At 48.8% G+C, this 16,044-nt stretch overlaps 1 protein-coding gene across 2 annotated transcripts in view; it reads left to right on the top strand.

Moving 5' to 3' along the window:
* The window catches only part of COPZ1 (coat protein complex I subunit zeta 1), a 19,830-nt gene extending 4,470 nt beyond the window's left edge, over window positions 1–15,360 (top strand). The window contains exons 2-9 of one of the 2 annotated variants that reach the window (XM_007467785.1): window positions 6,639–6,707; window positions 7,998–8,079; window positions 8,710–8,801; window positions 10,015–10,070; window positions 11,587–11,664; window positions 11,821–11,872; window positions 13,094–13,132; window positions 13,949–15,360. In XM_007467785.1, coding sequence (XP_007467847.1) covers window positions 6,639–6,707; window positions 7,998–8,079; window positions 8,710–8,801; window positions 10,015–10,070; window positions 11,587–11,664; window positions 11,821–11,872; window positions 13,094–13,132; window positions 13,949–13,996 — 516 coding nt within the window. In that variant the 3' untranslated portion in view covers window positions 13,997–15,360. The remainder of the gene's footprint in view (window positions 1–6,638; window positions 6,708–7,997; window positions 8,080–8,709; window positions 8,802–10,014; window positions 10,071–11,586; window positions 11,665–11,820; window positions 11,873–13,093; window positions 13,133–13,948) is intronic. The other variant, XM_007467786.1, reaches the window with a different exon arrangement.
* Window positions 15,361–16,044: the final 684 nt, after the last annotated feature.

The raw sequence follows: 16,044 nt of genomic DNA, 5'->3' as shown, positions 1-16,044 counted from the left end.
AAGAGTTGGTCCCCGGCAAGGTATAAATTATATCAGAGGTCTGGGGGAGCTGTCACACGGTCAAAAGAGGAGGAGGGGGCTTCCATGTGAAGAAAGCCAGACCCTCGAGAAGCCAGGTCTTCCCTGGGAGGCAGAGGATGAATGCAATTATCCAGATATTTGAAGGAGCCTAGTGGCAGATTTAGGGTCTTTTTCAGCTAGATACTTGCTACTGTTTTTTTTTTTTTTTTTTGCGTTACGCGGGCCTCTCACTGCTGTGGCCTCTCCCGTTGCGGAGCACAGGCTCTGGACGTGCAGGCTTAGCGGCCATGGCTCACGGGCCCAGCTGCTCCGCGGTATGTGGGATCCTCCCGGACTGGGGCACGAACCCGCGTCCCCTGCATCGGCAGGCGGACTCTCAACCACTGCGCCACCGGGGAAGCCCTACTGTTTTTTACTTTAGTCCATCACTGTGACTTGGTTAGAGTCAGGATACTGACAAGAAAACTAGTTATGGAAAGGGGAGCTAGAGAAGCAAATAACGGATGGAATGGGTAAAGAATTAGTGCCTACCTACCCACTTCTGCTAGAGTAATTAGGAAGATGGAAGGCAGAGTGCCCATGGGCATCTGATGAAGCTGGATGAGGAGGGGTCCATGCACATTATAAGAGATCTGTACTGGCAAGGGCCCTCTCACATTCTGCCTCTGCTGATTCTGCACAGAATAGGCTTTTCCTCAGATCAGATTATTAGAGGAGTTCTCCTGTCCTTAGATTCCCTGGCCTGTGTCACCTCTTCTGGTGTTTGACTACCCTCACCTCTTCAGGAAGTCTTTCCTGTTGTGTAACCTAAGTCTTACATGCTGCAGATGAAGACTGCATCTCCTTTTTTTGGCTTTTTAATATTCCCACTATTAAGGCAGATATCCCCATCCACAGCCAGTTGGCCTGGACAGCTCTGTCTACCAGTTTTCTCCAACTCCTTTTCTACTATTTGTGTAGTTTTTAGAGGGAGGCTGAAACTAGGGGAGAGGATAGCAGTTCTGTCTTAGGGGTTGATTTGGGGGAACAAGTAGACTGAAAGATGAACACGGAGGCTGTCAATTCAGTCTTTCAGAGACTACCTTTTTGTTTTCAGAAGCAGGTGGAGGGTGGGGTGGGGAGTAAATTATACAAATCATGAGCAAGGACTCATCAGAAATAGATCTAGCCCCATTTGATTTTTCCCTTTGCTGCATGATATTTAAATGAGAGCTCTTGGATTATCAAACTGGGCAGGCAGGAAGTTCTAATGTTGCTCTCAGGCCTCAGGTGTGGAGTACTGTGATTTCTGCTTGTTCAGTTCATCTCTTCCCAGCAGTGCTCCTCGCTTTGTCCGTCGTTTCTGTAATTCTTTCATTTCCAGAATAGTTGAAGAATTAGGGACTGTGTGACCCCCTGGGCAAAAAATTCTCTAGCAGACAAGCTTTTGGAATTTTAGGAAAGGACCTGAGACTTTGCATTCCTGAAGAGCTTGAGGCCTGGTTATCTTTGTCCTGCCTGTCCCACAGCTGCGAAATTTAATACTGAAAGCTGGAGGGGTGTGGTGCTGACCTTAGCTCCCCCTGCTGGCTGTGTTAGTTTTCTCAATCATTTATTAATTTATGAAGGCCACACACATACTTATTGAAGTCATTATTTGGTGCCTGGCAGAGGAGAGGGGGTGATTTACAAAAGTATCACTCATTTCCCCCTTTTTTCCTCCCCTCCCTGCACCGTGTTTTTGTCTTCAGAGAGAATCTCATTTAATTCTAAACCTAGGTCTATGAACTCCTTGAAATCATAAAAATTTGTGAATGTGTATTTTTTTCTGGTAACAAGGTCCATAGATTTCGTCAGCTTATCAAAGGGGGTCTGCTGTAACTCAGAAAAGTTATTAACCTTAACTGATCTAGCTCAGGCCTCTCATTTCACTGATGAGAAAGCTGAGTCCCAGAGAAAGGTGGAACTTGAGTTAATGGCTGATGCAGACTATAATAAAGGATTTTAGGAGTTTAGAGACATTTTTTCTTGTAGTGGCAGACTTCTGGTGACCGTGCTTTCATGGTTTGTATCTGTGTCAGATAGGAAGATTCTTTCTAGGTGGCTCTTCCTGCCAACAGTTCTTCCTTCCTAAGACTTGTGTTCAGTTTCCTCTTAACCAATATTTGGTCTCAGGTCAGATGGGTAATGTTCTGTGGTACCTGTGGCTCCTGTTCTTTCCTGAGCTGTGCTGCGTGAATCTAAGCGAACCCCTGGGTAGTATGTGAAAACTGCCCTTCTCTGGCAAAACCTTTGCCTAATTCTTCTTTTCTTTTCATCTGAAGTCCCCAGGCTTGTGGCTGGCAAATTGGAGCCCTCAGTCCCAGAGGACTTTTCATTTTAAAGAAATTGGCACAGAATCGGGGAGCAAAATACCTGCTTAGCCATGTGGGGCTGGGAGTGGTATCTAGAAATTTCTCCTAGTTTTTACTGTCTTGGTTTTACTTTATAAATCGGGTTGAGGGAAGAGCATCTTGTTTCTAGTTGATGGAGACCCATTGCCAAGCCAGGGTACTACTTTTTGGCATGGCCATAAAGATTTCTTTACAAGTGGGGAATGAAGAACTTTCTAGGAATCTCAACCAGATTCTTACTTGTGTCCTTTCAGCTTTGTGGATAGCATCCTCTAACTCCACAAAGACTTCTTGGCTCCCTCCCTCCTCCTCCTCCATCCCCCACAAAGGATCAAATAAAATAATTTGTCATAGGCCTCAAATATCCTGTCTACCTGCTCCAAACACTACCCTAGTCCTCTTCTGGTGGCGTATCATGATCTTACCCCAGAGTGTCCTCTTACTATATACATTGTGGATAGACTTAATTCAGTGCTTTTTCAGGGCCCATCTCTCCTAGATTGACTTACAAGACACACAAATAGAGAGCTTTTCTCCAGAGCTGCCTTTAATATTTTTGCTAATGACTATAATCCTGAGGAAGCTGCAGGTCATCCGAAGGCCCACAGGGGGCAGCACGAGGAATGACTCTTCCCTGCTAGTCCTCTGTGTGCTGGGGTAGGGGATGCTGGGAGATGTTGATGTTTTTCACCCGGCTTCAGAAGCCCGTGATTGAGATAAAAGACTTGTTTGCAGCAGGCTTGTTGCTCATTCAGTGTTGTTTCAGCTCTCCTGAGGAGTCTAGTCTAGTTTTCTTGATAATAAAAATGGACATGAAAATCTATCTGAGCCACCCACCGTCCCAAACACCAATCTGCCTGCACATCATTTCCAGGCACCATTAGCATTTGAGGTGAAGTTCTGTTATACACTCAGGCTGTGGCTCTCTGAAAGTCAGTGCATCACAGAACTTTGTCTCGAAAGCTTTCTAGCAGCTACCCATTTGGGAATGGGAGGGAAGAATAGACCTTTTAAATCCTTTGAACATGGCCCTAAGCTTGTAGTGTCTTTCTCAATAATCAGCATTTAATGTGTTACAAGGTCAGGCCTAGTCCATTGTCCAGGAAGCCCATTTCTCAAGAGCTGGGAGTTATTTATAAACTTGCCCTTTGTGAAAAACTTAAAATGAAATTACATTATCAGTAATGGCTTCTGGGCCCTTTAAACTGGCTGGTTTTATGATATGAGAGGAACTCCAGGCCCTCCCCACTCCTGAGAGGTAAAGGCCCCAAGCTGAAGTGGAACCAGCTGCAGTCAGGAGGTGGCAGGAGACGTAAAGGAGAAGCTGCCAGTTCTGGCTGTAGCAGAGTGGAGAATTAAAGCAGCATTTAAGCTCTTGCCTAAGTTCTCAGCTTTATTTAGTGTGGTCATTTCTTTGGAAGTTTGAAATGACCAGCCTTTTCTCTAGTGCCATCTTACCCTTTTCATACTTACGGTCCCTTCTGGTCTTCTCCTTGCCTGCCTTTGCCTGTATTTTATCCTTCCCAGGAAGATCCATGTTTCTATTTTGGGGGTTTCCTTGATTGCGTCTTCTAGGAAGCCAGTGAAAAGAGCCAGGAGCAGGACCTAGGAATCTGTCTCTCTCTTTGCCGGCTGTTTTAGGCACTCTCACCCTGTTGGCCACAGAGGACTGTCTGACTGTCCTAGTTGGCTGGTGGCCATAAGGGTTTTTTGTTTTTTTTTTAATTTTTTGGCTGTGTTGGGTCTTCACTGATGCACGCGGGCTTTCTCTAGTTGCAGTGAGCAGGGTCTACTCTTCATTGCAGTACGCATGCTTCTCATTGCAGTGGCTTCTCTTGTTGCAGAGCATGGGCTCTAGGCGCGTGGGCTTCAGCAGTTGTGGCACACGGGCTCAGTAGTTGTGGCTCGCAGGCTCTGGAGCACAGGCTCAGTAGTTGTGGCGCACAGGCTTAGTTGCTCCACGGCATGTGGGATCTTCCCAGACCAGGGCTCGAACCCATGTCCCCTGCATTGGCAGGCGGATTCTTAACCACTGCACCACCAGGGAAGTCCTGCCATAAGGGTTTTTCTTTGCTTTGGGATCCCATTCTTTCTAGAGATGCCAGACTTTGTGGCTGCAGGCACGAGTTACCTGCTCCAGATCAATGCCCAGCTTTAACCATTGGGAAGCTCTCTAAGGTTGCTGTGAATGTGGATAGCGAAACAGAGCCAAAGATTTCCAGGGAAAATGTTGTGGGAAAAATGATTTCTTCTAAATTTCCTTCCTTATGGACTTCTTTTCCTCTATTAAGAAAATTCATTCCCATGACTGTCTCCCTGTTGGTGAATCGAAGATCCAAGTTGCTGTAGAACTGAGCCTGCTTTATGGGAAGATCTTTCTGTGGGCAATTAAGAGTTAGGAAAGCTGCTTTATTTGTGACTTTTTAGATGAGACTCTAGGGGACATCCTTCTGCTAGACAGAGTCCCTTGGTTTGAGAGAGTGTTCCATAGAGTGGTATGTGTAGCATGGGCATCTTTAAGGAATGTCTCTCAGAGGAGAATGACTTGGTAGTGATATCACCCAAAGTGGCCACACCGAAAACTCTACCCATACGGGGACGTCTAATTGTAAGAGAATCCCCTAGACGCTTACTGCATCAATACATTCCTACTTTACTCTCAAACTTCATTTATTCTCATAATCATTTAATAAATATTGAGAGTTTAGTATATGTCAGGCATTGTCCTGGACACTTGTAATAAATCAGTGAAAGAAACAAAAATTTCTGTCCTCAAGAATCCAAGTGGGGAAAGCTTACCTTCTTTATCACCCTGTTCTCAAAAGACTGGGTTCCCTTTACTCTCATTCTTAACTCCTTGAGCTAAGGTTGGTTCTTTGCATGGAACCATAAACCTCCTGGAGCCTTATGGGATAGTTTACCTTTGTAGAGGCTGCAGATCCTTGGCAGTGAATCTCTCCTCATCACCTGTGGGTCTTCATTAAACATACGCTCGGAGAATATGTTTGGCCCTGTGAAGGCTGTGGATTTCCTAAGTAGGGCCAGGAAACGGAGGTAGCAAAGCAACATTCTTGTCTCAAAGCGCGGGAGAAGAATATCCACGGTAAGTAACGCTGATGAGAAAGTCAAGGAATGTGAGCCCGCAGACACCTTCCGTACACATCCCACGGCCTCCCTTCCCTTCCTCTTCTTCCTTTCCTGTTAGCTGGTTCCCTGGAAGTTGCCGGAGTGAAGGAGCTTTTGCAAAGTGATATGCTTTGAGTTTTAGTGTAACTGTTAAGGCTGAGACTCTGATTTCTTTTTCTTTTCTGTTTCTTTTTTTTTTGTGGCTATGCCACGCAGCATGCAGAGTCTTAGTTCCCCGACCAAGGATCAAACCCGTGCCTCCTGCAGTGGAGGCACGGAGTCTTAACCACTGGACCGCCAGGGAAGCCCCTGATTTCTTTATGGAGGCAGTTTCCTCAAAGGTTGCATTTTGGTTGTGAAAGAACACTCCACCCCTGCTCCTTGTCTCCAGGCTCCAGAGTGTTTCTTAGATGGAGCCTCTTCTTACTGCTTCTCAACTACCACAAATTCAGATTGCTTTTTGTCTTGGCAAGTTACGTGGTGGTCGTCAGGGTATAGTAGAGGAGTTGAGCTCCTAGGGGAAGTCTTGGAAGATGGATGTCTCGCTGGGCTGCATTCAGAGCTGGTGTGTCTGTGTGTGAGTGTGTGCGTGCGTGCGTGCTTGTTTCCATCTGCTCAGTGTGTGGGTGGTTTAGGGAAGGCTTTCTTTATACCTCTGCAGTGCTACTGCATCGGGACTGCAGGAACTTCCAAGTACACTAGGGCAGTCAACGCTATTTTCAAAAAGCCTCGTGCGGTGCCTATTAATTAATCTGGTTACATTCCAATTCCATACCCACCTGTGCATGGGAGACCAGGGAGGGAGAGTAATTTGGAAAATAACTGTAGCATAATATTTGGAAATAACAAATATTAAGCCGTCTGTGAGTCTGGCTCATAGAAATAGTTTCTCTGGTGCTGCTTTGGGCCCTTTGTTGAAATGTCCCCTCCCTCAATTCAGTTCATTTACCACTTGGTCATTCTCAGTGGGAAATGTCAAACTCTAACCAGGTTGGGATAGGGGACCTACAGAGGCACCTCTGTATCCCCTTGCAGCCCCAGTGGGACCAGGGGAAGGTATCTGGTTTGCTAATGGTGGCAAGAGACTTCAGGACTGAAGGTATGTTCATATCTCTTCAGGAACCCTCCCTGTATACTGTCAAAGCCATCCTGATTCTGGACAATGATGGAGATCGACTTTTTGCCAAGGTGAGATTCCCTTTCAGATTAGTTTAGGAGCAAAGACAGACTTTTTCTGAGCTTTGGATCTTGGGACTGGCCCTATTAACTCATATTCATCCACACATAATTTTGAGAATTCTTCCATCTACCTCTGACTACTCCAGATGAAACCTAAACTGCTCCTGTCTCTTAGTTGCCCTGCTTCCCTACTTGCCATCCTTAGACTTTGTCATCAACATCAGAACAGGAAAAAACTTTGGAACCTTGGTTTCTGAACAAAGCAGTGTCTAGATGTGAGAAGCAGCCTGCCCATGCCCATCACTCCTGTCCCTTTCTCTTCTGCCTCATCATCCTGCCTGGGTTTTTCCAGGGAATTCTCTTGCAGCTCCAGGGTTCCAGTCCTAGGTCTCCAGTCACCACCAAGCTTGTTACCTGCTGAGTTCCCCAGTGGGATGTTCCTAACTTTGGATCTATTGAAAGAGAGGAGAAAGGACACCCGTCTCCTCTCCCTCCATATTCTCCCCCTCCTGGAGAAATTTTTTCTGTCCCTGGTGGATTAACTCCGGGCGAGCATAGCATAAATCAATCAGCAGGTAGAGATTAGTTCAGAATTCACCAGCTGTTCCTCCCTGTAATTGGATGTAACTATGCAGGACACCTTTTGAAACAGTTATCCAGTTACTAAATGCCAGGCCTGTTATAGGTCTTCAGCTGACTGCAACGGATTAGCCCCTAAAGAGCAGAGCAATTTAGCAGCCTGCATCTCCACCCCCTTGCCAGGGAGAGCTTGGGAGTGGGCTCCACAGTGTGTTAGCTTGCCTCCCACTTCTTTCAGTTTGCTGGAAAGGAAGCTAAGATACAGGAGATCAGAGAGCACAGGCAGGGCTTGCCCTTCTTTAGAGGAGGTTTTTGCAGCCCTTCCCCATTCCTCAGCTCCGCACAGTGAGGGCCTGGTGCCTTTTGTGTTCTCCAGCAGTGCTCCCTGACCTGGGGTGGCGCCTTGGAATGGCCTCAGGGTTGCTGCCCTAGGATGCAGATGGGGCAGAGCCTCATCACAGGGCTTCTAGGCCTCTTGCCCTTACAGTCTGAGAACCGTGAGGTGGGGTGGCTTGTAGCAGGGTCCTTAAAAACCTTGTTTTGTATCCAATTACTCATGGTCCATTCCCTGCCTCTGTAGTTCTCCCTTCTTCGTGTCAGTATTTCTCCCTCACCCCACGCCTTGAAGGAGACAAATCCAAGGTCCAGGGCAAAACAGTCACTAGTCATTCTGGGCTCCCAGCTCTAATGACCCAACCCATCTCCTTTCCCTCTGACCAGTACTATGACGACACCTACCCCAGTGTCAAGGAGCAAAAGGCCTTTGAGAAGAACATTTTCAACAAGACCCACCGGACTGACAGTAGGTCGTCTTCCTTTCACTACTCCCTGCAGTGGGAGAGCCACAGCGGGAAGGGTCGGCGGCGGCGGGCGGTGGAGAAAGGGCGAGATGACTCTGCCTCTTTCTTCTCTTTCTTCCTCCTCCCCTCATATAATAAACTCTTCAGAAATGTAATGGGGAGGTGAGTGTACCTCACGTGGGAATACCGTGCTAGAAGGTTGGCTGTTAGCTACCTGTCTAGTCCCCGGATTTATGAGCCTCACTTGACAAATTTAACTGCAGCTCTGCTTATTGTACCGCATCCATTAGGGCAGGTAAATGGAAGTCTGTAAAGGTGACCGCTCTGCATTTTCACCTCCGAAGGATTGACTAGTATCCTGTCTCGTATACGAGGAGGGAAATAAGGCTACTGGTGGCTGGGGGGCAGGAGCAGTTAGAGGAGAAGATACTTAGACTCCCCCAAGTGTACACTTGCCGCCCTCTGCTACCACCCAAAAAGAAAAAGCAGGTCCGCTTCAGGTTTTGGGGGTCATTAAGACCTGCCTCACCCTCAGCCCCACACAGCTGGATACCAGGAGTTCATGGTAACTCCCTCTTTCCTACTTCTTTGTCTCAGGCCACCCCCCGTTTCCACCTTTGTTCCCCCCACAGGTGAAATTGCCCTCTTGGAAGGCCTGACAGTGGTATACAAAAGCAGCATCGATCTCTATTTCTATGTGATTGGCAGCTCCTATGAGAATGAGGTGAGGATCCCCACCCCTCTTTGCTCTGCTCTCCCTTCCTGAACCACCGGCAGGACCTCCTGACTGGTTCTGGGCCCTTGGACTGCCACGTCCCTGTGTCCCTCTGGCGTCGGACTGGCTAACGCAGTTGTCGGAGATCCCTGTCAGCCTCACAGACATGACTGAGCAACTGAATCAACCTAGAGTGGAAGCTTTCCCAGATTTCTGTGTCCATGTAGGACACACCGTCTGTGTTTTGATACGTACTATCTATGTTTTGATACATACTAATGTATAATATCAATGGCCTTCCCTGGATAGTGTTTTTAAGATGGATTTCTGAGGTGTGGTCAGGGTTCAGGGGATGCTTGCTCCTGCTGTGAAAGGTCCACACCTGACTGAGTTTGGGTCAGTTAGGCAACATTATGGGTCACGTCAAAGCCATACGTTCTGAGTGGCTCTCTGAAGACTGTGGGTGTAGTCCTAACCTGCTTCCTAAACTCAGGAAAAGCTTTTTACCTCAGGTCACAACTTCTAGGAGAGTAGATAGGTAAAAATAAGCCCCTACATAATTTGAGGCAAAAGTCAAAGTTGGAGAGAACCCACTCTTCCTGAGATCTTATTGCTGTAAGTGCTTTGTAGAATACATTGTTATTTAAACCTTACAGCACTTCTATGAGTTTTGGGCATTAGTGCCCTTGTTTTATAGGTGAGGAAACTAAACCTTGAGGAACCATATGAAATTACTTATATTTGAGCACTGTTGGACTACAAAAGTGGCAGTTTGATGTGGTTCAAACTGACAACTTTCCCAGGGTCACACATCTAGAAATGGCCTGGCTGGGATTTAAGCCCAGATCTGTCTGACTCCAAAGTCCATTCTCTTTTGACAACAGTCTGACCTCAGCTATTGCTTGGTTAATGATTTTTCTACCAAAGACATAGGGTAACAAATATACAGTTGGTAAAGACATGAAGAAGACTGCGACAGGAAAGTTCTGTTTGAGCAGTCTGGTCAAAGGGAGACCTAAAATTATGGGGTCATGAAGCAGAATTTATTTCTGTGGGAAGCCACGGGTCGTCTTCCTGTTTTACTCTCACTTCCACCTTATGCTGTTGGTCCTTTTTGAAAGCCTGTGTCTTTTGATGCTTAATGAGTTAGAGGGCTTTGTTTTCAGGTAGCAGCTTTCAGGGCCTTGAACCTTATCCTTCTGCTTCTTCTGTCTCCAAACAGCTGATGCTCATGGCTGTTCTGAATTGCCTCTTCGACTCACTGAGCCAGATGCTGAGGTGAGCAGGCCATTCTTGACATCTGTTTGCGAGAGACAGTCACTGTTCTTCAGGTCCAGGGATTTGTGGGGGATGAGCAGAGGCTCTGGGGAGTTGATTTACCTTGAGAAGTTGGGCTTATTATTTCAGAGTAATTTGCACTGATGGAGAGGACTGGACGGGAGAGTGTGTTACTCCTGCGGAATAATTGTCCTGAGAAAAGGGACTGGGAGGGAGCAGAACCTTTGCCTCTGTGTCTACTCTCGCATCCCCCAGTGGCTCTGTCAGAGTTCCAAGCACCCTCAAGGTGCTTTCCTGGGCTTCATTGTTTACATTCGAGGTAGAGAAAGGGCAAGCATTGGGAAATGTCCCAGATGCAACGTCAGCACCCTGGGAATGGAGGCAGCACTCACAATTTTTCATGTCCGGCCCTTAGTTTTTCCTTCTAGAGAGCAGGAAGAATGTGCCTTTTACCCTCTCCTCCCCGTCCACCTCCCCGCCAGCCCTCTGTTCCCCATGTAGGTGGGCAATAGAAGAGAGATGAGATACTTTTCCTGAAAACATCCAGGGCTCCCAAGTGAACCCAGTACAGACAGCCATCCGGACAGAGCAGAACAGCAGGCGCTCTCAGCCCCACAGAATCAGCAGGGTGAATGGCTCAGATTTCCTCAGGAAGGGGATGATTTATTTCTTAGCCAGGTGATGGAATACACTTCATTTTGGTGATCTAGTGAAAGAGTCAAACTGACGGATGTGACTGGCCATATACACCAACCACCAGATCTGAGGCTGGTGGATGCCGGTCCCTGGCAGTTCCCAGCCCCCTAGCTGGGCTTCTTTTCCAGGCCTGAGCAGAGCTGGGGGAGCTGGTGGTAGGAGCAGAGAGAAGCTTGGAAGGCTTATCAGAGCTTGAGTGCAAACAGAGTTTGCACTCAGCCCCTCCTCACCTCCCGCCACCTCCAGATTGAGTTTTAGCTCTGTGTGTTCCCTCTTTTCCACCCACTGATGTCAGTGTTCATGAGCAATGTTGTGAGCAGCATCCTGGCAAGTAGGAAAGAAACAATAGCTCTGGAAATCAGCCCTTGAATAGTCAGAAGTTGACTGTATGTATATTTTGAATCTCTTTCCTGGCATCCCTGATCGTTACTCAGCAAATAAGAGTAGGAAGGGGGGGCTTCCCTGGTGGTGCAGTGGTTGAGAGTCCGCCTGCCGACGCAGGGGACGCGGGTTCGTGCCCTGGACCGGGAAGATCCCACATGCCGCGGAGCAGCTGGGCCCGTGAGCCATGGCCGCTGAGCCTGCGCGTCCGGAGCCTGTGCTCCGCAACGGGAGAGGCCACAACAGTGAGAGGCCCGCGTACCGCAAAAAAAAAAAGAGTAGGAAGGGAGTTAGAATGTGTTAGCCGGAAAGTGCTTATTTACTTCTTCGTGTGGTTCGTGGAGACACATACTGGTCTAGTTTAGGCTCCCCAGCTCAGACAACGTCCTAGGATCCCTTTCACACTCAGACTGGGTTTTCTCTTCTCTCGGGGACTCAGGAAAAATGTAGAAAAGCGAGCTCTGCTGGAGAACATGGAGGGGCTCTTCTTGGCTGTGGATGAAATCGTAGATGGAGGGTGAGTGCTCTGACCTCCCTGGACCTCCCTGGATCTGGGATGAGGGGTGGGGCCGCTGCCCCTGTCCGAAGGCAAGTGGGCCGAGTGACCAGTTTCCCCACAGTAAGTTGGTTCTTCAGGACAGAGTGAACAGTGGTCTCTTCTTTGTCTTTTCAGGGTGATCCTGGAGAGCGATCCCCAGCAAGTTGTACACCGGGTGGCGTTAAGGGTAAGCAGGACTGTCTCCCCCCTACATCCCCCATCTACTCACCCTCCAGGGCCAGACCTGCTAAATGATCTAAGGGTTGGGGCTTGTAGAATACATACTTGTGGAATACTGTCTCCTTCCCTTTCAAATTCTCATTGTCTCAAAGAAGGGAAGCAGGAGGAATATATTTCTGCCCCTCACCTGGTACCTAGCATCTCATACAGTCTGCACAGAGTGGACATTGAATACATACTTATTAAATCAAAGATGAAATAAAGGGAACTTTAATACTGATGGTTCTGAAACGATAAAGGAATTTGAGGTTGGCTGCTTCTTCCTGTGGGGATGAATCCCAATTATCTGAGGCAGAGGAATGTCTTCCTTGTCTTTCAAAGTCTTTTAGGACTGAGAACAGTACCTCTCCATCAGGAAGTACTTATTTGCCAGAACCTCTGTCCTCTTTGGTGCTAGTGCTAGCAGAAAGAGGCCTCTGAGTTCACCAGAGAAAGCTCCAAGTCAGCTGGGTGCAGAGAGAGCCTGCCAGCAAACTGTAGGGGTGCAGAGATGCCTGAGCAAAGCCAGTCTCTCCATTCACAGAATGTCTCGGCTCTGACCTCCACAGAGTGAAGGCTGACAGTGCCGGGTAATGGGAAATCTCCCTTAACTGCCGTGGGCTCCATTTGCATAGTTTAATCTTCTCCTCTAACATATGTCTCTATGTGGCAAGAGAGAAGGTCCCCCCCCACCCCCCCGGCCTTCACCAACTCCCTCCTTCCCCTTCTCAGGCTGCTGTTGCAGCAGTTTATTTCTTCAAATTAACATGCTGTCGTTACCCATCAGGCCTTGCGGGATCCATTAAACTACGCTGGGCTCCCCCTTATCCTCTCCCTAGCGATATTGATATTCGGGGAAGGTCTTCTCTGACTAGGGAATCTGGTCTCCCATCCCCAAGTTGAGGATCAGATAACCTGCTGATTACCTGGAATGGAAAAAATCTTTTAAGAAGTCCTCCTGCCTTAATTAACAGAAGATGGATGAAATGACCCTTTTTTGCTCAACAGTCCCTCTGACCAAGTAAAACTGTGGCTGTACTAACTAGTCCCTAGGAGGGACTGAGAAGGTTAGGGCATGTGCCCTTTGCTTCAGTTTAAAGGACCACCTCTTCCTTCTCCATTGTCCCAACTCAGTCAGGTCTTACTCCAGCTTTCTTCCATGCTGAATGCTTGTCTCTCTGTGCCGTAGGGAGAAGATGTCCCCCTTACAGAGCAGACCGTGTCTCAGGTATGACTTTCTTCCTTTGTCCTCTCCAGATGGACTGGGTCACTAAAGAGGCTAGCATAGTATTCCACCCCAACCCACCCAGCCTGAATTCAGGAGACAAGAGACTGAAGACACATCTTCTTGGCCTCCCTCCTAGTCCAGAAAACTGAGGCTCACATAGCCCGCCGCTCCCTACCCCACTCCAACTCCTCTCCGTTTCCTATGAGCAGTAGGCTTTCAGCCTTGCTCTGTACCCTTCAAACCCTCCCTACCTGATGCCTCATTCGGTGATTTATTCCCCAGCAGAGGCTTGCCTTAAGCAGACGATCTGTGTGTGTGCACACACACACACTCTCTGTCTTTCTCTTATTATTCAAATGAGGGCTAAGCTGGAAATGCACATTCTAGAATACGCAGGTTTTGCAGATCGATCTTGCTACTTTGCAGAGAGATTGTCTACCTGATGCGGAGGGGGGCCAGGGAGGGATTCTGTTTTCTACCCACTTGGAATTCTTACCAAGAAGTCCATCTGGATGTGGTAAAACTCTCCCCCCACCACCCCGCTTCAGCATATGTCCGGTAACCCCCAGTTTTTTTTCTTTCCTCCCAGGTATACCTCTTCTCTCTTCATCCCCCCAGTGGACTTGAATTTTTTTGGAATTTCCCAAACTGATAGTCCTCTAGGGCCTTAGAGAGCTTCTTGCCATCCCTCTACCCTTGGGGATTTTCTATTTGCCAGTCTTCTAAGGACAGGGAAGGCAAGTGAGGGGAAGGAGAGCCCCGTCCCCCCCACCCCACCCCCCAGCAAGCCCCTCAGTGCCACCCTTGTCCCTGCAGGTGCTGCAGTCAGCCAAAGAACAAATCAAGTGGTCACTCCTTCGGTGAAGACCCCACTGTTCCTGGCTCCTCACCCCCTCAAAAAATCCACATGCCTGCTGTGACTTCTCATCCAGCCCCCCAGCTGATGCTCTCAGGGTCATCTCGGGGATAACAGGGATCCTTAAATCTCCATCCTGTCTGTGGTTGCCCCCTCGCAAACCCGTATACGCTTCCCGTTCCTTCTCACTCCTTTTTGCAGTCCTGGGAGTAAAGCTCTCAGCAGATTTGGACACAGGGCAGGGGAAGCACCCTCTTCCTTGCTCAACTGGATTATGCTCCCATGTTCTCCTATCCCCCCTATTTTCTCCTCTGCTTCTGTGCCCTTTGCTGCAGCTACACTTCAGATCAAAGCAGGAGAAAGAATGTGCTGAGTGTTTTCCTCCCTTTGCCTTTACCCGGCCTTCATCCCAACAGTCCATATGTCCAGCAAGGGGAGAGAAAGAGAATTCTTTTCTATAGAAGGAGTGCGGGTGGGGAGAGGCAGATGAAGTCTCAGCCACAGCCCCGCTTGCTGGACTCGGTATTTTCTCCCATTCCTTCTTACTGCCCAGGCCCCCAGCCTTGGAAAAAGATTGGGAACAGCTCATAGTCAGGGGACAGAGTGGAAGGAGCAGTGATTTAAATTTTATTGGACAGGGCTTATAAAATTCTGTATTTCAGACACAGCTGCATTTTTTACCCTGATCCTGGCTTGTAGCTTCAAAACTGCTGTGGTCTGTGAGTGTTCGGTGTGGGAGTGTCTGTCTCTCAGTTTGATACCTTAACTTTCTACCTTCACTACCATTGCGAGCTCTGCCTGGCTTGCCCTTTCTGTGCCCTGGAGCAAAGCCAGTCCCTGATCTAAAACTCCATTCCAGTCTTGGGAAGAAGAGTTTCTGCTCAGAACTGGGGACAGAGTGGAATTTATGACTTGGGCCTCTGGGCTCTCTCAGTCCCCTTCTCTCTCCCACATGCACCTCACTCCTCTGCCTTGGGTCTGCGATCTCTGCTGCTTAACCCTGTCCTCTCTCTGCCTCAGCCTTACATCCGGGCAGTAGGTCTGGGTGCCTCCCTTCCCTAGGTCGCTGAGAGAGGTGCCTTTCTTCAGAAGACCTTTGGGATTTGGATTTCCCCAGGAAGACGGAGGATGGGACACCCACTGTTGGGTCATCTCTCCCCTTGACCCAAAACTTCCCACAAAAATGTCTCAAGAAACCTTCCTGAGACTTAGCATCCTGCCCCCACCCACTAACTGCCAGTTCTCCAAGTGAGGCGGATAACTGGGCATCCTGGAGGGGGCATTTTTGTGTAAGAGATGTACGGAGTCAGGATGATAGCCACCTTCATATACTGCTCTGTGCAAAGAGGAATAAAACATTTCTTTTTCCAAACTGCCTTTGTGTGATGTTTCCATTCCTCTTCCTCTCTTCTTGGCAGCTGCTCCTATTCCTCTAAACAGCCCCCCGCCACGCCCGCTCCCCCTCTTATAATATTCCTTCCCTCCCACCTCAGAATCCCCAGCATTCTGCCCCCCGCCCCCCATCCCTAATTTAGGGGGCTCTTTGCCTCCTTGGCATCTCCCCAGCCACTCGCCTGGAAATCGGCGCCAGGGGTGGGGTAGGGATGGTATTTTCTCAGTGGGAGTCCCAGGGAACTGAGTGCTACCCCACCACCCCCGAAGTCAGCCGCCTGCGCCCGCCTCAGCCATTAGTAACCTGGAGACGCGCACCTGCGTGGGGGCCGCCTTCAGCCCCGGCGCCCTCCCTGCACCTCCTTCCCCCGTTCCGAAATGGTGCTGAGCGGGTTATTTATCGGAGCCCGTGGTGCTCCAGAAGGTCAGGACAGTGGTGTAAATAACCTCTCCTCGCCATTTCCCCGTCCTTCCAGAGCCTGCTCCCCTCCCCCTCCTCCACCTTTCTTCGCACAGATGAATGTGGCTGGGCTGGCGCGGAGCCTGGCCCTGCATCTTAATGGGGCGGTGAGCTCACAAGATGGATTTAGCTGGGGGTTTTTTGGTTGCCGCGGCGACAGGAGAATGCTTTGGTTTTCTTTACCCCTTCCCCTGCAGGATTTGA

The sequence above is a fragment of the Lipotes vexillifer genome, unplaced genomic scaffold (genome assembly GCF_000442215.2).
Source record: "Lipotes vexillifer unplaced genomic scaffold, Lipotes_vexillifer_v1.1 scaffold387, whole genome shotgun sequence".
Taxonomy (NCBI): Eukaryota; Metazoa; Chordata; class Mammalia; order Artiodactyla; family Lipotidae; genus Lipotes; species Lipotes vexillifer.
Note: the sequence above shows the minus strand (reverse complement) of the source record. Positions and strands in the feature narration are given on the sequence as shown.